Source organism: Lissotriton vulgaris, chromosome 7, assembly GCF_964263255.1.
Source record: "Lissotriton vulgaris chromosome 7, aLisVul1.2, whole genome shotgun sequence".
Taxonomy (NCBI): Eukaryota; Metazoa; Chordata; class Amphibia; order Caudata; family Salamandridae; genus Lissotriton; species Lissotriton vulgaris.
This window is the reverse complement of record NC_141695.1, coordinates 1,294,381,788-1,294,406,376: the sequence shown is the minus strand read 5'-3', so window position 1 is coordinate 1,294,406,376 and position 24,589 is coordinate 1,294,381,788. Positions and strand designations below refer to the sequence as shown.

Below are 24,589 nucleotides of genomic sequence, written 5' to 3'. Positions count from 1 at the left end.
TGTTTACCCTGACTCACAGCGCCTGACTCACAGCGCTGCTAAAATCAATGTGCGTTAGCGCTACCACAGAATCAGGTGTGGAGTCCCACAGGGCTCATCCTTGAGCCCAACCATTTTTAATGTCTATATGTCTCCACTGGCGGATATTATTCCCCCCTTTGGGATTCATATAGTTACATATGCCGATAACACCCAGTTGGTTGTTTCATTGACCCAGGCCGACCCTACGCCCTATGATCTCCATTTGTGTCTTGAGGAAGTTACTAAGTGGATGAGTCTGTCCCACTTAAAACTCAATGGTGATAAAACGGAGCTCTGGCTGCTTGCCAACCAGTTACATTTTAAATCTAATACCATGTGGCCAGCCTGTATCGGCCCGGTACCTACCCCAAAAACTGAGATAAAAAGCCTGGGCGTTTATTTGGATCAAGATCTTACTTTTAAAGTCCAAACCAGGAAGACCGCTGCTTCATGTTATGTCATGTTAAGAATGATCCGCAAAGTGCTGCCCCTCCTACCCGACCAAGTAAAAAAGCGCTGGTCCAGGTGCTTGTCCTCGCTAAGATAGATTATGGTAATGCCATCTACCTGGGCACCCCAAATGCAGTTACCGTAAAATTGCACATTGTACAAAATTCCGCTGCAAGACTGCTCATGGGAACCCATAATCGTTGCTCAGCAAAGTCAGCACTACGCTCCCTCCACTGGTTACCGGTGCAGGAGAGAATCAATTTTAAAGCCCTTGGCATCGCCCATAAGTCTTTAGGAGGGAATGGACCTCTTGTCATTAAAGCCATGATTTGCCGTTACAAGGCCAACAGAAGTCTCCGCTCAGAGAAGCCGCACCTAGCAGTGGTACCTAGGATTAAGAAGGCCAGAAGTGGTGGCTGACGTTTTTCATATAATGCCTCAAAACTATGGAATAGCCTGCCACTGCATCTGCATAGAGATTTCAATCATCTATCATTCCGGGGACAACTAAAAACCTGGGGCCTCATTTATGAGGCTGTGCGTCACTTTTATGCCGCCGGTGCGTCACTTTTAGTGACGCACCAGTGGCGTAAAAAATGCACCTTGTTGCGCAATATTTACAAAGTGCAGCTTCTAGGTAGATGCGTAACTTTGTAAACCCCTACGCCACATTATACCTGCGCCAGGTATAATGTATGCAAGGGGGGGGCATATTGACGCAAGGAAGGGTCGTAGAAGTAACGCAGTGAAATCTATGAGATTTCACAGCATCACTTTTAGGACGCCGTTGCATCAAAATCTTGTGCCTGCCTCACAGCAGACGTAAGACTGATGCAGGCCCTTTCACAAGGGGCTTGCCCCATGTGAAAGGACGCATTGCTGGAGTTGCGTCACTTTTGTGACACACTCCAGCAATGCGACACTTTTGCGCTTACAGATAATTCAGAAATACTGACGTATCTGTAACTCCTTGCGACATGATGCATCACACATTAAATATGACGCATCAGGAATGTCACAAGGAGTGGGCACTGAGAAGTGACGCATTGCTGCTTTCACGCAGCGATGCGTCATTTCTCATAAATGAGGCACCTGGCTTTTTCCATAAATGTCCTGTCCAACTCTAGTAACCACTACAGAGCTGGGATGCTCCCAGGTAGCCATGCGCTATATAAAAATCTTTCCATTCCATCCCAGCTGGATAAGGCTTTCATTGGTGTGAGATTAGTAAATCAACACTTGTTACAGTGCTTGGAGACAGCAGACGTGTGGTATGAAGTGCTACATTAAAAACAAGTTCTTTTTAAATTAGGTTAGAGTGAGGAGGTCAAAAATCATTCAGGAGGGAAGCACATGTGCTTAATGCTTGCTCTGGACCTCTCCCAGATGTTTCGCTGGGTAAACAGCCTTAATAACGTGGGCAGAGCCACATGTGCTGTTTCCCTGCAAGTCAAACCATGCTTGCCTTAACCACGCATATGCCTTAGCAAAGCAAATGCGTAGTTAAGGCAATGCATGGTCTACATGGGTACACAGTCTAAATATCGATTCCTAATTGTCGACCTACAGAAATATCGAGTTGGAAAAATCGAAGGTACAGAATATCGATGTCAAGAATATCGTTGGACAGAACATCGACCCTAAGGTAAGTAATATCGAATTTTTTATATCGATGTAAGTAATATCGAAGTTAGTAATATCGATAGCATACATATCGATGTAACTAATTTCGATGTTACTAATATTAATATTTGTATTATTTTTATGTATTTTATTATGTGTAATATGTTTTGTTCAGTATTTTAATTGTTTTAAATTATATGTATACTATTTTTATATATTAATAATGGTATTTTTAAGTACATTTTATGTTTTAGTACTGGAGCGGGTTGTGGGTTTCTAGGGGAATAGGGTGAGAAGTAATTTAAATATACTAAATTAATGATGAATTTTTAGGAATTATAAATTAATTTTAATTAATTTTTGTTTTTATTTCTGTAGCGGGTTATGGATTTATAGGTGAATTGGGTGGGAAGTAATTTAATTGTAATTAATTAATGATTTATATATTTTTTGTAATGGATAATTATTTTATTTATAATTAGTTATTAATTGGCAATTAATTATTTTAACTGATACTTTTTTTTGATTCGGTAATTGTTGTTTTTAATTGTTGACTATTTTTTTTAATTGGTACTTCATGTTTTTAATTGGGAAATCATTTTTTTAATTGGTAATTAATTTTTTAATTGGTAAATAATTTTGTTAATTGGCAATTAATCTTTTTAATTGGTAATTATTTTTTATTAATTGGAAAATATTTTTAATTAATTGGTAATCAATGTTTCATTAAAAGTATTATTTGGTATGAAAAATAATTTTTATGCTTAATAATTTTTAATTGTGAATTAATTTTGAATAATCAATATTTGTTTGTAATGAAAAATATCTTATTGTTTCATATTTATTATTTGGTGAGTATTATTTATTAATTAATATTTATTGGAATTTGTTGTTAATTTATTGTTAACTAATTATTCAATTGTAATTGCTTTTAATAATTATTAATTGTTTGTAAATGATGTAGATTTATTCACAAATTTAATTATACATTATTTTAAAAATAAAAATTATTTATAAGTATGTTATATTTTAATTCAACGCTATCCAAAGCTTTCCCTACTGTTGCACCCTCTGGAGTTGGAATAGTAATTTTTACCCCTACGCTATCCAATGCTTTCCCTACTGTTGCACCCTCTGGAGTTGGAATTGTAATTTTTACCCCTACGCTATCCAATGTTTTCCCTACTGTTGCACTCTCTGGAGTTGGAATAGTGATTTTTACCTCTACACTTATACAACGGTTTCTCTACTATTTTGCTCTCTGGGGTGGGAATGGTAATTTTAAGTTCTATGCTATCCAACATTTTTATTAATGTATTTTTTTACTTATGGATTTTGAATAGTATTTTTATTTATTTAGTTATTTAATTTTTTTGTATACATTTAGATAATGTAGTATATAATTAATTTTAAAAATATTAAAGGTATATTTAATTTTTTTAATTTATGAAACATAATTCTTTACTTTTTATTTATGTTTATGTTTTATGTTTGTAAATGTATTTGTAATTTATAATATTTTGTATTAATTCATAAATTATTAAAATAATTATTACAACTTATTGTTAAGTGGGAATATATTATATATTTTCTGTATAAGTTTAATTAATGTATTATTATTATATATGCATTATTTATTAATTTTAAACATTATTAGATATTTTTAACTATGTTTATTTTATTTATTAGTGTTATTTACTTTATTTTACATTTATATTTTTACAGAAAAAAAACGATATTTTTTACATCGATATTTTTAACATCTATATTTTTTTCCGATATTTTTGTACTTACCATGTTGTAGATAGGATGTCGATATTCTTGCCTTCGATATTTCTGCATCGATATTCCTGTTGGTCGAAATTTTCAACGTCGATATTTTGTCAGTGATTCGACTACATGCAGAGCGAATAGGCAGGCGCAGGAAGACAGAAAGAGGAAGGATCGGAAGATGATGTGGTGAGGTAAGTGGGGCAGGGGCACTGTCTTGGGGGCATGGTTTTTTGGAGTGGGGGTCAGTGTTGTTTTTAGGGCTGGGGGGGCTGATTTTGAGGCTAAGTGGGGGTATGTGTCAGGGGTAGGGGTCAGTTTTTAAGGCTCAGGGCGGGGGCTGAGGTTGCGGTAGTTTTTATGGCGCAGGGGCACTTTTTAAGGCTCTGCGCTGGGAAGGGATAGTTTTAGGCCTCTGTGCGGGGGGGACTGTGTCAGGGTCCTTTCTGGGCTTGCACAGTTAGTTCTCCATCCCCGGAGTAAATACGCACCCAAGCACATGTAGACGCACACAAAACACACATGCACAGGCACCCCGATGACACCCAATCGTGCACTAGCACTGCGATATCACACTACAACTTGTGTCTGTATAAACATGTACCTCCTAAAAAGTAATAACACACACATTTGAACACAGGCTCACATGACACATCCGCAACCTCACAAACATTATCGGATGAATGAAGTGCCCTCCAGTGACAAGACACCGAATAAAGAGTGTGGAATCCCTCACTGTCTGCACTTTCCTACAACCAGGTGTCAAACAGAATCACAACAAGGCACTAATAACAGCTTGCACACACAGTCATTTCCCACAACATTCCACACAACATGTGCAGTAAATAGAGACCTATTGGTTTATGTTATGTAAAACGGGAAAGCACTGTGCTCAGAGGGCTGAACGCTTTACCAGCTTGTCACTGTCTCTTGTTTTTCTCACCCGGATGCCGCTCCCTAATATGCTTTGTTCTGCAGGGTCCCGCCCTGATGCCGCTCCCTAATATGCTTTGTTCTGCAGGGTCCCGCCCTGATGGCGCTCCCTAATATGCTTTGTTCTGCAGGGTCCCACCAAGCTGATAACTGCCACCCATTGTGATGAATCCAGGAGCACAGCTATCAATAGTGTTGCAGGTGTAGTGACAACAGGGCCATATCTTGGGAGGGGAACACTGCACCCCAGTTCTGTACTTTTACTACCATAGCAATGAAAGAGGGGATCAGAGGTATTTTACTTGCCTGCATTCGAGCCCTTGCTTCCCCAGTGGGTGAATCTGTACCATGTCGCTTAGACCTTCCTGTTTTTATGCCTCTAGACAACATCTATCTATTGCTTTACCTTGACACTGATGATGTTTAAGGCTACATGTGCACTATATTTGTCCATGATCAATAATCTAATGCTGGCCTAGCGACAGCAAATTCAAGGAACAAGAAAACTCACATAGTTTTACTTTTTGGGTTTCTTGAAGTGCTGCTGAAAGGAGTCCACATCAGTCTAATGTTAACAAACCATGCACAGGCAGACAGGTCTAAAACTGGAGCAAACCAATAATTGGATGTATACTCTAGTTTTGAAGGTTTCTATTTGGCAGAGAAGATAAGTGTCATGTTTGAAGTATGATGTAAAGCTGTTCCACAATCTATTATATTAAGCTTATTATTTGACATTCAGTACTCGGTCAAAGCCCTGCCGCCAGACAACAAGCAGCTCACAGAGCAGAGGCAGGCTGCAAGTAAGTATGGAAAAGAAACGCTGGCAAAGCCAAATGGTCCCCCCTACATGAGGTATCGAATATGTAAACGTTCCAGCCTTGTTAAACAGCAGTGCATCCATGGTGGGATTGGTAGGCGAGACCTTTTGGCTTTTTGTCCAGCATTCATTAAAGTCACCCTGAGTCACATACCGCTCACCTCTGTGTTTCTCATATTTCTATGTTTGTTTCATTAGCTTCGTTGTCATTTCGCATCTTAAAAAAGACAAATCTGTGACTTTCAGTGTATTTCAAATAGTTCCACTCAACCAATCCCTTACCTCTAAGATTTGTTTCCCCCTTTACTTTCTTTTTGCCGTTCAATGTTTGATGTTTCACCCCAAGTATGTTCTTATTCAAGGCACAACACTGTCACAGTAACATCACTTAAGGGACCAAACACAGCTAAAAGACATTCGCATTGCCAAGACCTAGAGGCTTCGCGATTGCTTGTTTTATTATGGTTTTGAAACGTTTGCCAGCCAGACCCTATGATGTTGTGAAAAACACCCACACAGTACAAGAATTCAAAAGGAGTATAGTTGCTGGGACATGCATTGCTTACATGCGCCCAGAGAATGACACAGGTTCGCAAAGAGTAAAAAAAAATTATTACCATCACAGAAAATCACAGAAAATTGACCTCACAAAATCTCAAACACATGTATCTCCCCCCTGTCGTTTTCCCTCACCAGCATATGGTATTTTGTATGCAGATTTAATACCTCTCAGTTTGAGTCCCCCTAAAGGTATAGATACTTTATATGGACTGGTTTGGACCCCCAGAATTTGTGTGCCAGGTTTTTGCCGTCAGAGATTGCAACCCAACTTGCCGGATAATGCCATTTTCTTGAGATTGTGAAATATTTTGAAGTAATGTTAGGATATTTCTTGAAGATGTATGTTAAACCATAACCCACTGTTAATAAAAGTAATTTTTGTAACGTCTTGTTGCGCAATGTGAACCACTTTCGTTCCTTTTCCAAACAGTGTATAATTTCCGGATCTTTGTCGGTTGCAGCTGCCAATAATCCCCGGATCGGCCTGGTAAGAGAATCCTGAAAGTAGTATTGGACTGACGTTTTTTTCCGACCTGTTTTTATGAGGTCTCTTATTCTCGTCTTTCTGTCCAAATCTAACTTTCTCTGAGTATCTCACCACCGACCCCATCATTCTTTATTTGTTTTCCCTCTACAATCAATTGTCTCTGTCTCATGACTCACCTGTGGCGTCATACTCTTTAAAATTGGGTGTTATATGTCACTTTCTTGGTTAGGGACTCTTTCTTTTAAAATCAGTAGGCACAATTTTAATGTTTTGTTCAAATGAAGCTAGTGTTTTCAGACTACCAAGTTCCTTAACAAAAGGATCTTGATGCTGAGCAATCGACAGGTAAATTGTCTTGTATACATTTTGTGCACACATTTAGAACCGTATACTATTGTGTGGATGCTCAAAGAGAAAACAGTTTAACATAACTACCTCAGGCTGACAGCCTGGCGTCAGAGCAGCTGGCCTTGTACTTTTTAGGGTTGTGTCTTTCAAACAAAAGATAAATGCAGATGTGTAGACAGGGTCGGCTTTAGTGCTGGTGGCGTCAGGTGCAACAATAATTTTTGGTGCCCCCACACCCAGGGACTTCCTCCACAGATTCTCTCACTACCACTTGCTAAAGTGCCCCTCATCTCTCCAATCATAAGAAATTACTCAACACAGCGCTTCCCCCTGAAATCAGCGCCCCCCCCCCACTGGTCGCTCTGCCCTAAAGCCGGCAATGTGCGTAGAGCAGCCTCAATATTTGACAGTCATCCGAGTCACATTTATGGCACTTTTTGGCCAAAGCCCCTCGAAATGAGTTGTCAAATCTCCTTCGCTTCATTTGGCCTCCTAGCCCTAAATTGTAATATTGCCTTAAATATACAGTCCTATTTTAATCCACTGTATTCTGGTACTTGGAGTCCGATATGTATAATGAAACAAAAAATAACTAAGCGTCAAAATGCACAGAACTTTCGGTTTGCCTTAATTAGATATACAGCGGAAACAGCATGAAGCCAAATGTACGCACTCAGTTCTGTCGATGCAGCATGAACAAAACTATTAGCTCCAGGACAAGAAAGAAAACAAGCAATCAAAAAGCAAGAGTCCAAATTTCCCTGCATCTAGGGCTGATGCATGTAAAGCATCAATCTAACCCTACACTATCACTAAAATGACATCCCTAAGTTTATAGATAAGCATTTTTTTTTACAAGCGACAAACTTTAGGGAAAAGAAAACAATGCATCATACATGTACAGTGAATTATGTGCATGGCCAGTAGTGTACATACTAGTGTGAATGAGACGTGAGCCTGCTAGCTTATTCAGTTGGGTGTCATCTAATCTCCGTACCAAGGTCTGCAGACATTTGATTGAAAATCTAAGTAACAACACACAAGAAGAGGACATCCGAAAAACGCTGTGCCAACTAACACCTGACCCGTCATGTTGACCAAGCCCAGCCAACATACAGCCATGACCCACCGCGACCGAGGCAAAACCGCGCCCCCAGGCGAAACGGAGGGCCTGACCAACACAAGGGATATCCCAACGAGGAAGAAAAAAGCAGCGGTGGTCACATTCACCGAGCAGTAATGCCCCTGACCACAATGGGCCACATCATCAATGACAGGACCCAGCTGTGCGGCGGTCTGCCCAGGGAGGGCTGACTTGCAGGGAGCGAGGCACCCCCGCTGCGAACAAGAGGGTGTGGCAAACTAGCACGGTCCGTCCAAACCGCTAACAACACTTGGGTCACTACACCAAAGATAAGCATTTCTAATGAGAAGAATAAAAGTGTCAGTCATGGAGTCTTCCTAAGAAGTCTCTCCACAGTTGAGAAAGGTCAAGTAGCATGAAGCCACTTCTCTGGAGAAAGAGATTGATCTGTGATGCTCCCTCTCCAAGAGGCAAGGAAGGAGTGCAGGCTCTTTCCCTAACCCACACCAGTTATTCACAGGTAATTTCCCATCTTCCTCCTTGTCCACTAAGCTTACCTTACCACTGTGTTCTCTTTACTCATCTCACGCAACAGTTCAACCTTGGTTCTCATGCCTTCTCTGGTGTGAAGCCGACTTGTTTCCCCTTATCGTATCAAACCATAACATTGTAACTTCTTCTCCTCTTTACCTAAACGCTAAAACAAAGACATTATTTGGCCTAAAAGAATGCTTCGCCACCTGCAACAGCGTCCACAGTACACATGAATTTCAGAACATTAAACCTAAAGCGAGTTTTTCGAGGATTGCATTTCAGGCCTACAGCTCTAGCTAACATAAGAATGCATCTTTTAAAAATTGCGAATTACAAATGACACAACACAATTTCCTAAATATGGAAAACATTATTAAACATCTCTAATACATGAGCAGTGTTAAACACAGGTTCTTCACGTTAGCCTTTTCTGCCAGTTTTATTTCTTAAGTTAGCTATCATATCACATTTTCAGTTATCTAAAATAAGTCACAAAATTATATTAACACTGTTCACAATTCTAGCATTCTTGTTAACATAAAACATGTGGGTGAGCTCTACACGTGATTATAATGCACCCCTACATATGCATCAACGCAAATGCGACATTTCCCATTCCACCAGCTGCAAGTTTAATATGAAAATGTGAAAAGCTGAGCTCAGATTTCTCCTAAGTGCCAACTCGTTGTTCATCAGTTTCAAAACAGGGGATGTCAACCTCGCAGAGTGTGATTGCCAGAGTAACCAGAGCAGTGCACATTTGCTGTGCATTCAAAGTCAGAAGTCGAATGTCATGCTATGTATTCTGAAAAATGTCTGCGTTCGTGTAAGCAGTCGTGGCCAGTCTATTGGGGTGATGGGCCACGCCCACCTTTTGCCCCTCACAAACAGTGTCTGTCAGGCTGAACAAAGGTCAGCCTCACAGACACTTTTCATTTTCAGGAATCCAGGAGCCAGACATGTGTAAATGCGCAGGCTCCTGGCTGCCTGAGCGGAAATTTGCTGGGCTGAGGAAGTCACCACTACCGTGTGTGTGACCTCCTCAGCTCAGCAAAGATCCCTGAGGCCCTACCCCCCAGTGACAAGGGGTAGCGTCAACGAATGCCTCACACCTGGGCGCTTCAGTTATAATCCCTGATGCTCCCATGGTCCAATGTCAATCAGTGACACTTCATCACAGAGTGGGGTGGGGTCATCAGTCTCACTGACTCCATCCCATTCTGTGATGATGTTGAGACTGCTCCCTTCTCCCATTGGCTGACCTAGGTCAGCCAGTGGGGGAAGGCAGCAGTCCCAAGCCTCCTGGGACCTCCAAGGCACAGCAAGCAAGTGTATGTGTGTTTTTTTTAATGATGTTTTGTGCATGCGTGCGTGTACAGGGCCGGCTTTAGGGTGGTGCGACCGGTGCGGCCGCACTAGGCATGACCTAGAGGGGGGCAATGACCTCGGGAGGGCTGTGAATAGCAATAAAGTACAATTTAAAAGCACCTGCCGCAGGGTTCCCTGTGCAGCAGCAATAAAAATGTCATGATTACTCTTGTGAATAATGTTACAGCTAGAGAGAGATCGGAGTTTTGTCTAGTGGCTCCCGTAATTTAAGCATCGTGAGCGTTGCCATGCCTGATGCACAGAGCAGATCTCTGTTTTGAATGGATAGCGGACTGGAATAGTAAAGTCAGCCTTAACCAGTGTTTTAAAACAAATGAAATGGATTTGAAACAGGGGATATGGAAAAATGAGGGGCACTTTTCCCCAAGTGGTAGTGATGGACTCCGAAGAGTTGGTCATATGAGGGGGCACCAAAAAAGATTGTTGCACTGGGCGCTACCAGCTCTAAAGCCGGCCCTGTTCAGAAATCTACATTTGTGAATGGGATAGTTCATCATCATTCAAAATTCAGGACCTGCTGTAGAATCTTTGGAGGCTGACTACCAGACTCGGAGTTGGGGGATCCATAGGTGCCAGTGAGGGTTTCCGAATAGTTCCTTTTGACAAACAACCCAAGCAAGTAAATTCCGCCATTTTATTTCCTTCAGGTACGGGGCAGCCTCGCGACCAACATCATCAGTGCAGTAGCGTCTATGGCTTCAATGTTAATCTACATTGGATACATTTTAACACGACAATTATTTTATGTTTGGAGGCCCGCTTGCGAGTATCACGAAGACCGAGAATTGTGTGAGAAAGCTAAGCAAACTCAGGTAAGTGGCACTTTTACCAACTTGTTACCTACCATTAGGTAAATATAATCCGACAGCTGCAAATGGCTGTATTAGATGCTAACAGTGCAGTTTTATTGTTTGTTGGAGTCGAGGGGGACACCTGAATCGTTTGACTAGCTGCTGTGCTCAAGAGTTAAGGTGATCAACTTTGGCTTGAACAAAACATAGAGCGGGAACGTACTTGCAATCTATTCGTACCTATAGTCTGTCTAGTTGCATAATAAGCTAGGAGCTGCACTTTTATCTTTCAGTTGCGAGTCCTCCAGTAGTGTATTTGTAATTTAGGGAGTAAAATGCACATTTTTATCAGAGGCTGCACGGAAGGCATCTTTTACCACATTGTCACATGCTGGCGGCCTATGCCATGCTGCTAGACGTGTGTTTTATTATAAATAAGGCTCCCTGTTTTCCGTTTTTATGTATTTGAACAAATAGCTACAGATAGAAAACACATTCCTGCATTTATTTTTAAAAGTGGATACATTGTGAAAATTGTGCTTCTTTTAAGTGACTCTGTGCTGTCTTTCATGAATTGTAGCCCAACAGGTGAGCGGATGGACAGCATGGGAAATTAAAAAACAGGATGAAATATCTTTAAATAATGGCATATATGAACATACATCTGTCACATAATGCTAATATTTAGTGGATATATTGGGTTGTATGGCATTACATCGGGGGCTTTTACCCCGCATGCCATTACAACGCAAGTCGTTACAACGACTTTCGCTGGAGGGCGCTGGATAGTGGAATAGTTTAAATTTCTATTCCAACTCCAGCCCACGTTGACAGTGGGGAAGGTGTTGGATAGAAAATTAAACTATTCCCTATCCAACAGCGCCCTCCAGCGAAAGTTGTTGTAACGACTTTCGTTGTAATTCCTGCGTTATAATGGCATTGCTGGGTAATCCCCGCGTTATCAAGGCTGTTCCCCGTTAAATAAATATGGATATGTACAGTTTTACAATTTCATTTATACACAAAATAAATATGGTACATACAGACAAAATGGCCTAAAAATAAATATGGATACATACAGACAGAAATGTTAAAAACATAAATACCATAAAACCGGGAGCCCTAATTATAAAGCCCAAGGTGCTACCAGTGAAGCTTCAGGATGACCTTACCAAATCCTCAGCTTGGTAAGACAAAGCTGACAACACACAACAGGACCCCTGCAATGAGTTTGACTTTCTACTAGCATTTTTGTATCAGTCAACACTAAGGGGCTCATTAGGATGACGGGCGGACTTTGTCCGCCCGCCATCCTGTCGGAATTCGGGACCGCCCGCCAAAAGGGCGGGGGTCCCATGGGGGGTATTAGGATGTGCCCGCCACAGTGGCAGGCACATCCTGCATTTTTAGCATTGTGGCCGGCGGGGCTCTCTGCACCGCCCGCCACAATGCTAAAAATGTATTACAGCAATTGCACAAACAAAGCTGTTCTCAGGACACCCCTGCGCCGCACGGCCACCAGCTGTGTGTGTGCCCCTCGCTGCTGCTCGCAGCCTCGCTGTACCGTCTGCCTTGCCGCCCTAGCTGCCCGCCTCGCTGTTCGTTGCCCCCGCAGCTCTGCCGATTTTCATAGTATTTTGTTGTTGTATTGTATTGCCTTCTGTTTAAATTAGTATTGTATTGTCTTCTGTTTAAACTTAGTCATTTTCCCCCCTGTGCCTTCCCCGCCCCGCTCCCCGCTTCCCGCCGCCGTTCACGCGGCCTGGCCCCCTTGTGTTCTGTGTCCTCCCTGCTCCCGCCTCCCAGATGCTCCTCCCTCCCACTTAGCCTTAAATGGCGACCGAGCGGACGCGCAGCGGGCGCGCCGATTGTGCGCCGAAGGCGCGCCAAAGGCAAGCCCGTCTGCGCCCGTCCGCGTCTGGACCGCGCCCAGCACCAGGACCCCTGTCCCCCGCCGATGCAAGACGACCCGACGGACCTACGATGCCGCCACCCTCAACGCCGGCCGGAACCCTGCCTGCCACCGAGCCACCCCGAGACGCACCCACGGACCCTTCGCCTGCCAAGCCTGCCAATTCACCTGCCTCCGGACCTGCACCACCCCCGCCAAGTCAAGCACCAGCAGCAGCCACCTGAAGTGCATCCTGCTGAACACCCGCTCCGTCCGCAGGCACGCCGTAGAATTCTGGGACCTGCTCGACGCGACAGCACCGGACGTCGCCTTCCTCATCGAAACCTGAATGAACACATCCTCAGCGCCCGACATCGCCATAGCCATCCCGGACGGATACAAGATCACCCGGAAGGACCGCGTCAACCAGACGGGAGAATGCATCGCCATCGTACACAAGAACACCATCCGCATCTCGACTAACGCCGACGAAACCTTCACCGCCGCCGAAAACCTTCACTTCCAGATACACGCTGACCCCAAGACCACCCTCCGAGGCACCCTCATCTACAGACCACCTGGACCACACACACAATTCAGCGAAGACATCGCAGACTTCATCAGCCTGCACGCCCTGCACTCCGCCGACTACATCCTCCTAGGGAACCTCAACTTCCACCTGGAAACAACAACGACAGAAACACCACCGCCCTGCTGGACAATCTCGCTAACCTCGGACTCAAGCAACTGGTGATCACTCCCACCCACTACGCCGGCCATACGCTTGACCCCGTCTTCTCATCCAGCAAGCACATCTTCAGCCACGCCACCAGACTCCACTGGACCGACCACAGCTGCGTCCACTTCAGCTTCAGGAAAACTGCAACCCACCACCACCCGCAACAGGTTCCCCGCCGAAGCTGGAGCAAGATCACCACCGAGCAGCTCTCCGCCTCCCTCAGCCAGAACACACCCACCAACACAGCGGACCCAAACGAAGCAGCCAGCAACCTCGCCAAGTGGCTGACCGCCTGCCCGACGACCTCGCACCACTAAAGAATACTCCCATCAGAACCGGTAGCAAGAAAACCCCTGGTTCACCAACGAACTCAAGGAATCCAAGAACTGCCGCACCTTCGAGAAAGCCTGGTGGCTCGACCAGACCACAGATAACAGGACCGCCCTCAAGCACGCCACCCGCAAACACCACCAGCTGATCTGCGCCACCAAGAAGTCGGCACTCAAAGAACGACTGGACAACAACACCCACGACAGCAAGGAACTCTTCAGCATCGTCAAAGAGTTCTCCAACCCCAGCGCCGGAAACAACGACATCACTCCCTCGCAAGACTTCTGCGACTCACTCGCCTCGTTCTTCCACAGCAAGATCGCAGACATACACAACAGCTTCAACGCACAGACCACGCACCCTACCGCCGAACCAACGCCCGCCACCACCACCCTCTGCAACTGGACCCCGATCAACACCGAAGACACCACCCGCACGATGAACTCCATCCACTCCGGATCACCAACCGACCCCTGCCCACACCACGTCTTCAACAAAGCCGACGCCATTATCGCACCCCATCTCCGGGACATCATCAACTCCTCCTTCCACACCGCCACCTTCCCGGAGAGCTGGAAGCACGCCGAGCTTACCGCCCTCTTGAAGAAACCAACGGCGGACCCCACCAACCTCAAGAACTACCGCCCCATCTCGCTCCTTCCCTTTCTGGCCAAAGTCATCGAGAAGAACGTCAACAGACAGCTGGCCGCCTTCATCGAGACAAATGAATCCCTCGACCCCTCGCAGTCCGGGTTTCGGGCCAACCACAGCACCGAGACCGCCCTAATCGCAGCCACCGACGACATCAGAACCCTGATCGACAACGGGGAAACAGCGGCCCTTATCCTCTTGGACCTCTCTGCGGCGTTCGACACAGTCTGCCACCGCACCCTAGTGAAGCGCCTCAGCAACATCGGAATCTGAGAGAAAGCACTGGAGTGGATCATCTCGTTCCTCGCCGGAAGAACCCAGAGAGTCCGCCTCCCCCCGTTCAGATCCGAGGCCACCGAAGTCATCTGCGACGTTCCACAAGGATCTTCACTCAGTGCAACTCTCTTCGACGTCTACATGAGCCCCCTCACAGCCATCGCACGCCAACACAACCTCAACATAATCTCCTACGCCGACGACACCCAGATGATTCTCTCCCTCACCAACGACCCCACCACCGCCAGAGCCAACCTACAAGAAGGGATGAAAGACGTTGCCGACTGGATGAGGAGCAGCCGCCTTAAACTGAACTCAGACAAGACAGAAGTCCTCATCTTGGGATCATCACCCTCCGCCTGGGATGACTCCTGGTGGCCCCCGGCCCTGGGCACTGCTCCCAAACCAACGGACCACACACGCAACCTGGGCTTCATCCTGGACTCCTCCCTGTCGATGACCAGACAAGTCAACGCAGTCTCATCTTCGTGCTTTAACACCCTGCGCATGCTCCGCAAGATCTTCAGATGGATCCCCACCGAAACCAGGAAGACCGTCACCCAGGCACTCGTCACCAGCCGACTGGACTACGGGAACACCCTCTACGCCGGAACCACAGCCAAACTTCAAAAAAGACTCCAGCGCATCCAGGACGCCTCCGCACAACTCATCCTGGACATCCCCCGACACAGCCACATCACCGGACACCTAAGAGACCTGCACTGGCTTCCCGTCAGCAAGAGAATCACGTTCAGACTCCTGACCCACGCACACAAGGCTCTCCACGACCTGGGCCCCAAGTACCTCAACGACCGCATGACCTTCTACACGCCCACCCGCCAGCTTCGATCAACCAGCCACGCCCTCGCCACCGTACCACGCATCCGCAGAGCCACCGCCGGAGGAAGATCCTTCTCAAACCTGGCAGCCAAGACCTGGAACTCCCTCCCCACCCACCTTCAGCGAACCCAGGACCATCTCTCCTTCAGGAAACAGCTCAAGACCTGGCTGTTCGAGCAGTAACATACCCCCCCAGCGTCTTGAGACCCTCCCGGGTGAGTAGCGCGCTTTATAAATGCAGTGATTGATTGATTGAAAGCGGCAGGCACAGCGCGGTGCCTGCCGCTTTGTTTATGCAAATGAAGGGGGGTACCACAGGTACCCCCCGTGTGCACCCTCCACCTGGGCAGATTGCCCCCACCAGGCTGGCAGTGGCTACCGCCAGCCTGGCGGGGGCAATCTGCCCGACATCATTTCCTAGAATGCCCCTAAGCATTCTAGGAAATCTCACCTTTCCCCATCCTAAATATAGGCCTAAAAGTCTCATGATGCTTAGCGCTACTAGATGAAAATAGTGGACTGACTTACATGACAATGGACCCGCTGACTGGGATAGAAAATATGTTTGTGACTATTAATCCGGCCTCAAAAACCCTGCATTGCTTAGTGGATAAGGGGGTGCGCTGCTTTGTGATGGAATTTCAAAGCACTAACAGGTTGGCAAAAGACTCACGAATTTCATTTTTCATGATGTGAACTCAATATCCATAATACTGGAGGGGAATGTCCCTGCACAAGTCTCTTGATGTATAATAAAAAAACTGTGAACATGTTTGTGTAGGATGCAAACCTGTGTGTGGAGCAAGGGGCTGTATTATTTATTTTTGGTGAGAGATGGATATTTTCTGAAATAATATTTTCAGGGCTCATTAAGTGCAGGATTTATCTGAATTCTTTCACTTGTGACAAGTATTATTAGGATGTAACCTTAATATTGATTAGTACCGCTAGCCCAGCCATCTTGGTTAGGAGATTCTGGGCAGCTGACTTCGATGGGTGGGGTAGATGAGCCGAACAGCGAAGGGAAGGGGAAACAGAACAAGATTATACGTTCAGTCAAATGTGTTTGAGAGAAACCAAGGGTCCGATTACCTAAGTGATCCCCAAAAATTCCTAACCAAGAAGGTAAGTGGACTAAGGACCAGGATTGAAAGAGATGCACTTTTCCATCAGACAGGCCAATTGTTAGCTGCTGCTGGATTCAGACGAGGGTCAAAGGGGAAGCAATTTTCAAGAGATCCTTACCATCCGAAGTGCAAGAAATGGAAAGACACACAGGGTTGCTATAGAAAATGGGTACTCGCAAACATTTACCCAGGGGCCACAAAGTACGGTCTGTGGTGTGACTGAGGTCCACACTGATGCCAGCAGGTGGCGTAAGGTGGTCTGGGTGGGTCAGGGATTGTGTAAGGAGGTCTAAAAAATGTTAAATAAACAGGCAAGCATTTATTTGCAGGTCAATACATGCTTGCCTGTTTATTATTTTTTTTATGAATACTAATGTTCAGAAACTAAACAGCAGCTTGTGCTGCTGTTCACCAGGGGGGCGCAAGCGCCTCCCCCCGCCCCCCCCCCCCCCCCCCGTACTCTGAGTATCACTGCTATTGCGGAATTTCAGGACTATGGGCGAATCAGTCAATAGCCTCCTGTTATCAAAGGGAACTTTAACACAATCACGGATGAAACAGATGGAGATCTGCAGGCGTAGAATTGGGAGGTAGGGGTCATTTGGGATTGAAAAAGTTTGCAGAGGCTATGGGTCTCAAGTGTTTATGGTAACTCGGGCATGAGGTCGATTTACTGTTCAACTACTCAAATGCTCATGTACCTTTCCAGAGTTGGCAATTTTTTTTTTGCTTTGCATTCTAGAGAGGTGAAAATCCTTGCCTGCAGGAAGTTGGACTGTGCCCCCCATGTCATGACCAAAGAGATTGAATGCATAAGAATTGAAAGATCAAGAGACGTTCAAGTGTCTGAAAATGGCCAAGCGGCACATTGTCAGTTCAGTCGATTATAAAATAGCTTTGGGGCAGCAGGGGGCCCAGGGGGGGGTGCAAAAGTACTATTTTTTTCACATAGCGCTGGACAACAATCGATGTTGCTGCACTGCGTTACTTGAAACAGGACACCGATATATCGACTAAGATATGGTGCCTTCTGCCACACACACCCTTACACAATAGTGCAAGGGTATATACGTAATGTCTAGCATAGGTTTCGTACCAGAAGGACTCCCTTCCAGTTGAAAATTGCATGCTTATATTTAGTTTCAATGTTTTCTAAGTTCATAGGTATGCTGTGCATTATAGTGCAAATGCTAAGTTAGAAAATTATTGAGAAACAAAAAATTCTTAAACATTACGCCTGCCTTTTGGAGTCATAATTTATGGGCTCAAAGCCTCTATCTTTTTTAGTAGATAGAGCTTTGCATCAAAATCCATTCATTTCTGCATGGGAACACTCATGTACCACCCATTGGACACCCCTTGATGCAAAATAGAGCAAAGTAGCATAGTACTTTATGTCTAATTCCCAGCGAAATGAAGTAAATCCCAATTCAAAGTTGCATCAGTTTGCATCACTTTTTGTGCCACTGCACCGACACAAAGTCTTGATAAATGTTGCCTAAATAGTCTGAAGGTGGAGGGTGACTTGTTAAAATTAATATGCAACATCTCCCAATCCAGAAACTAAGAGATACTTTGCAATTACAACAGTGTCATTGAAATCATGTCTCAGATGCGATAAAGGTTTAATAGTATACATAGCATTGCAGAGGAAGGTATCAGTGGCGGCTGGTTATCCCTGAAAGTGGTAAGCATAATACTTGCCTCGGGTTCCTCTCCTAGTTTTCTAAATGTGCCTTGGGTGCCCTCACTCACAAAAGCACCCATACACTAACACTCGCTGTTTCTCACACAAAAACGCACCTTCACACACACACTTTCATAATCACTGACCCTCCCTCACAACAACTGGTGTACAGGGTCTCCCATTTGAACTCTTAGGGTTACTGGTGTTTTAATTGTGCTTTAATTGTGTAGCGGGTGCAGCTGTAGTGGGACCTATGTGCCCCGGTGCACCTGCACCTGCTGCACCATTGATAGAGGCACCTCTGACTCACTCCCACTCCCTCTCATAATCTCCTTTTCACTTGTTCATTCCAACTCACACTGCTTTACTCACTCCCTCGCTTTCCCTTAATCACTCTCACTCACTCATTGATTCTCACTGTTTCATTCTCGTTGACACTTTCAAACACTATGCTCAATCTCATTCTCTCTCTTAGTCACTCACAAACTCACTTTCACTTGCACATACAGTTTCCTTTTTTGGCAACTCAGAGGCTCTATGGCACAGCAACTCAGAAATCAAATCTGGTGCTGGACACTGGAACCTGCAAACCAACGGAGTTGTCGATGAGTACAGTGGTAGCTGCCAGGCAGCGAAGCGCAGCTGGCTATGTACCAAGCCAGCGTGGGTAGGTCGAGTGCTGGTTGTAGGATTTCAATCCGGCGGCACGCAGGGATTTGGCAGCATTCGGTGCCCTGAGCCTCTACGCCAGATGAGCCTTCGCCTTCTGACATTCTGATTTATTCAGACGCTGCCAAATCCCTGCGTGCCGCCGGATTGAAATCCTACAACCAGCACTCGACCTACCCACGCTGGCTTGGTACATAGCCAGCTGCGCTTCGCTGCCTGGCAGCTACCACTGTACTCATCGACAACTCCGTCCTGATGACGATCCCGACTAAAGGGGATTGAAACGCCGTCGACCTTACAGCCTGAATCAATTGTCGCTTACCACTTTTCAATGCTCCCATAGGAATAATTGTTTTTCCAAGTGATTGTAACTTGTTTTCCGGAGCCTGGAATTGATGTATATATTGTCAGTAATGCGTCGCCAATGCTGTTTTTAAAAGCACTTGCACCTGCACCTCACCAATTGTATATAGCACTTTGCACCAAGTGCCACTGGGTTGTCATAAGATCTGATCTCTACAGTGCTGTTTAAACTGTATTTTTATAAGAAAACCTTTTCCCCTGCTGTTACTTGGTGAATAATACCACTATTTCAAACTTAATTGACTCCTTGTTTTCTGTTTCTCTGTAATGCCTACGGCATACAACAACTAAAACTGTCTCTACGTGATACCAGTTGAGCTTCATGTCAGGGCAGTACGTGTTGATACCTGCACCCCTCAGTCTCAGCCCGAATCCGTGCCACTGTCAGAGGAAGACACAGTTCTGGGGGCACAGGGACACGCAGCGCACACACCAGCCCCTGAGAGATGCCGCAGACGACTGCTGGCCACAGAGCCTCGCTGCCTGGGCCGCTTCCTGTGTTTCCTTCCTTCCTTCCAAGATAACCGTTTGATCATTAAACTGCGGCGAATAGGGGTAGCTCCAGGCTCCCGGACTGCTTTTCTTTTTGTTTTCCTCTTATTTGACAGCTGCCCTCTACTTCTTCTCCTTTCCCTGGCGCAGTGAAACCGGATGAGTGCGCCCACCTCCGGGAGGAGGCGAGAGCGCAGACAAGAAAGTGGAGGATGTTTCAGGCAGAAAAGCAAAGGAGAAAAAAAAACTCTTCGGAGATTACCATGCCATTAAAAAGCCAGGTCACAAAGGAGGCGCAAGCGCCCCCCTCCACGTCGCTTCTTATTATTTTGATTCATTCTTTGTCACGGGGAGTGGTTGGGTAGTTTATGACTTGTTTGCGAAATCGCGGTGACAGAGAAAGCTTGGCTGTCACTTTTTCCCCACATGCTTCCCTTAAACTCGCAGAGTGACTGGCCACAATTTTCAGAAGTTAAGGGTGCTACTTTTCATCCTGTTTTTGATGCTCCGTTTGGTGGGATCCTAGTTACTCAATCGATCACCACAATTTAACATTTTATTTTTGGGTTTCATGCACCATTTATTTTTATGCTACAGACCTCACATTCACGTGCGTTGCCTCGTGTTTTGTTAATAAGGATCGCCACATGTCGCTAGAGGGTAGACCCCAAGGCCATTTTAGTAAAAGCCCACCGTAAATAAGACAGTTTACTACCATTGCTCAAGCACATGCTTAGAAAAAAGCCTTTCATGGTCCTCGAAAATAAAAATCGATTACCTGCCACACTCTCGAATGCACCTCAGAAATCTTAAACACGTTTAACATATATATGTGTAAACACTGTAGTTTGGCATCAAGAAATGATGTTGACAGTTCATGTGTTTAATGGCGTTTATTTAAATGAAATAGGACATACCAGAGCATTAGGATTTCGGAGGCAATCCCGCTTTTTTCCCCAAATATTACAGTTCCTTATTTTTTACTGTATTCCTTCTGAAATACCGACCACTCCAAGATTAGGCAATATTTATCTGCACCTCTTGGGTGTGTAACCACCGTCCCCAATTGACTGCGCGTCACTAGTACTTTTTTTTTAGCCAACATGATTTTGCGTTCTGGGACTTTATAGTTCCAATATTTACTATAGGATATATATATGCTGAAAACTCACAGCAAGAAACATACTTTTTGGTACTTTGTCAAGTGTCCAGTGCCTAGCGGTAAAAGGTTAAGAAATCTCCGGACAGAACCTTTACAATTGTTTGAGATGGGGGGCACTGTCAAAATCTCAAACTGCTGTTGACTGAAACTTAAGCAACTCTTCCTATTTCCCCCAAAAAAATCTGACATTCAGCTGGAAGCTGCCACGTTATGCAAAGTAGGTTGAGAGGGGAGGGGTAGGCCATTTAAACTTTAAAAATCAACATCGCCGTCCGTTGCACGCCCCTCCACATGGCTGCAGCTGCGTGCTGCATTCGCTGCTCGGTAACGTGGCTCAGCTGCTGCTGGTTTCCCCCTCACACTTCATGTAGCCCGGGGGTAGCTCGGGTGGCTCATATCCAGTGCTCTTAGACCCCTCTGAGTCACTGTCTAGCTGAGCACACCACAAGCCAACCGTCTGAAGACAGACAGGGAGGGCTCTCACCCTCCTCCTGCCGCTTAAAGAATTGCATGTTACTCTCGCACAGGCACAGCGCCGTGCACAACCAGATGGCGGGAAGCGCACTCTTGAAAAACGTACCATTGCCTAAAATAAATCAAAATATCGGAGTAACCATAATACAGTCCAAAAGCGTGATAATACGAAGTGTCATTTCTGGATGAAGTGGAGCAGGGCACGCTGACGCGTTATAATATGTTGGATGGGATTTCCACCCACGTCCGACTTTGAAGCTGGGTGTGTGTGTGTGAGTGGCTCTGTTCGTGTGTGTGGCTCTGTGTGTGGGGGGGGGCTCTGTGTGTGTTGTTGGGGCTCTGTTGGTGTGTGTGGGTCTGTGTGTTTGTGTGTGGCATTTGTGAGAGATTAAGCTATTGGCATTGTTAATGACAATGCCATTTATTTATCTGTTTTCAAAACCAACACATAAATAAAAATATTGTCATTTACAATGCCAATAGCTCTAACTTTTGCAAAGGCGAGACCGTTGCATTGTAAATGCTTGTTTAACTATTTTCATCTGCTGACAAGGACCAAAATTCATCTTCATCATTCACTATAATTCTTTTCTTAATATTCTCTTTAATCATCTGAGATTTAACAGTCTGTTGAACTGTGCTTTTCTGTTCCTGTCTAATAATTATTTTACTATTTCTTCCTACTCATATACAGGAATCATAGTTATTTTCTCTGTAATGTTTCTCAATAAAATAAGTAATCTATTGGCTTCCTAAATCTAGGTTATCCTAAATAACCTGTCCATAAGAACGTTACTTAATTTAATTACCAAAACTCATATTATTAATATTTTTTCAGACACTTTGCATAAAACAATCTTCCTTTGTTTCTACTGAACCGTCAAGTGACAGTTCCAGTCAGCCCGCAATGTAATTTCACCTGTGTACCATAGCAACAAGAAGCAATAAAAACGTGCCCTACTCCCATGTAAAAATGGTACATGCCATGAAAGTTTGTTCTTCTTTAGAAAACGGTGTAAATCCTTGAAGATAAGGTCTACTGCCTTTTGAAAAATGCCTCAGTGTAGCAAAATGCCCTTTTCAAAGATAGACCTCCTTGTTGTGTCCGCACTGGAGAAGTGTAGACACGATGAAGGGGCGTGACGGTCAGGGGCTTTGGGCCTAGTACTTTAATAAATACAGGAGCCTTATATGAGGTATAGTTGCACGTAGCTATCTCCGTCGCCAAGAGGCCGACGAGGACATGCTCATGCCCTTTTAAAAACGTGGCTAGTGCGTGAGTTCTACGTCGTGACGTAGACACACCATCAGATATCGCGAAATTACATTCCTCCCCAACAAATTTTTAAACAACATGACGTCACACATTCTAGTCCACCAATTACAAAACTTTGATCGTCCTCGGGGACGGTCATTCCCCACTTCTGCAGCAGGCCATTCAGGGAACAAAATAACTAATAAGGAACAGTCGAACATTACATAGCCTCGCAGTCGTGATGAGTGTGCAGGGTTTCTCCTCAAGCTGTACTGGGATAGACCTCGACCAGACAGAGAGGGATCAGCCTCCCCTGGAACTCTTCAGATTGAGGAGAGTCAAGCAAAGCGATGGAGTCAGGGCTCACCTCCGCCTCAGCTTCCCCGCCTCCAGCATCACTCAAGTCCAAATCTTCACTGGGGGTGCTTGGTACGGCAGGAGCAAGGGATGTTGCCCCACAATCCATGGGGTCACAGCAGGATTCATAGCTGTGGCAAGAAATCATTTGAAGGTGGAGATATTTCGAGTCACAGTCTCTCTGCCCCGCGCTGCCACAATTCGGATGCCCTTGACGCTCGACACAGTCCAGGGCAATTTCTCATAAGGGAGTTGGAATTTACCTCCTTGGCATCGGTTTTTCAATAAGACCAGGTCACCAGCCTTGATCAGGCTATCTTGAGCATTACGGCGATGGCTCACTTGAGCATTGACTTTCTTACGCTTTGTGTCAATCCAGCAGTCATCAGGCTTTTCTGGTTGCCACTGAGGATGGTGAGGGATGGTGTCGGCGATGACCCGGCCCATCAGCAGGTGGGCAGGGGCCACCCCTGTGGTGGTGTGGGGGGTCTGTCGGTAGCTACGCAGGAAGGTGAATATCACGAACTCAATGGACTGCCCTTTGTCGTGAGCAATTCGTATGACTATATTCAGAGTTCTCATGAACCGTCCGGCCTCACCGTTTGCTTGAGGCCAACGGGGTGTGATTCTACGATGTTGTACTCCCAGACTGGTGAGGTATTCAGGCAGCTCTTGTCCGTGAAACGGTGGTCCATTGTCAGTCCGTATTTCCTTCATCAGACCATGAGTGGCCATTATTTTCTCCAATTAGGGTATCACTTCACTGGCACTGAGAGTCCCGACAATCTCTACTTGCGGGTATTTGGAATAGTCATCTACAGCCACTAAGGTGTGCCGGCCATCTGGAAGACTGACGAAATCCATGCTCACACAGGACCAGGGAGACTGTGAGCGCGGTTCCGTTATGATCGGGGCTGGGCGAGGGAGGTCTCCAGTGACTTGGCAGGCTGGGCAAGATCGGACCATACTCTCCACTAGCTCATCCATGAGTGGGAACCATACTTTAGAGCGAAGGCGTGATTTGGTCTTGACTATACCCTGGTGACCGACGTGGGCAAGCTGTACGCATCTCGTGGTGAGTGCAGTGGGTATCACAAGACGGTGACCTCGTAGCAAACAACCTGTGGTGTCCTCAGTGAGCTCATCCTTCACATGATGTAGGCTTTCCATAATCCTTTGTGCAGGAGCGATCAGTATCCTCCAGTTATCCTTGGCTTTGTGCCAATTACCTTGCCGCAGAATTCTCTTGGCTCGCTGAAGACACTCATCCTGTGCCATGGCTTCTATTAGGCTTTGCATCGACAAGGGGATGGGGCAGGATCTAGCAGTGATGTATCGGACATATTCTTCCGTGTCCGCAGCGTCCTCTTTCTCCTTGTCAGTGGCTTCTCGAGGGTGTCTGGACAGATAGTCTGCCGGGTTGCTGGACCCCGGTTGATACTCCACCCGGCAGTTGTAGTCCTGC

The 24,589-nt window shown here is 45.5% G+C and overlaps 1 protein-coding gene across 6 annotated transcripts in view; it reads left to right on the top strand.

Annotated features, from left to right (window-relative positions):
- Nucleotides 1-24,589, top strand: part of LOC147703524 (membrane-spanning 4-domains subfamily A member 4A-like) — a 1,156,223-nt gene that overhangs the window by 296,294 nt on the left and 835,340 nt on the right. For 5 of the 6 annotated variants that reach the window (XR_015297583.1, XR_015297582.1, XR_015297581.1 and 2 more), the window contains exons 4-5: nucleotides 6,609-6,665; nucleotides 10,668-10,832. Coding sequence is in view for 3 of the 6 variants with exons in the window: in XM_086931893.1 (XP_086788019.1) it covers nucleotides 6,609-6,665; nucleotides 10,668-10,832 (222 nt within the window). In the remaining 3 variants the exon portion in view is untranslated. The remainder of the gene's footprint in view (nucleotides 1-6,608; nucleotides 6,666-10,667; nucleotides 10,833-24,589) is intronic. The other variant, XM_086931892.1, reaches the window with a different exon arrangement.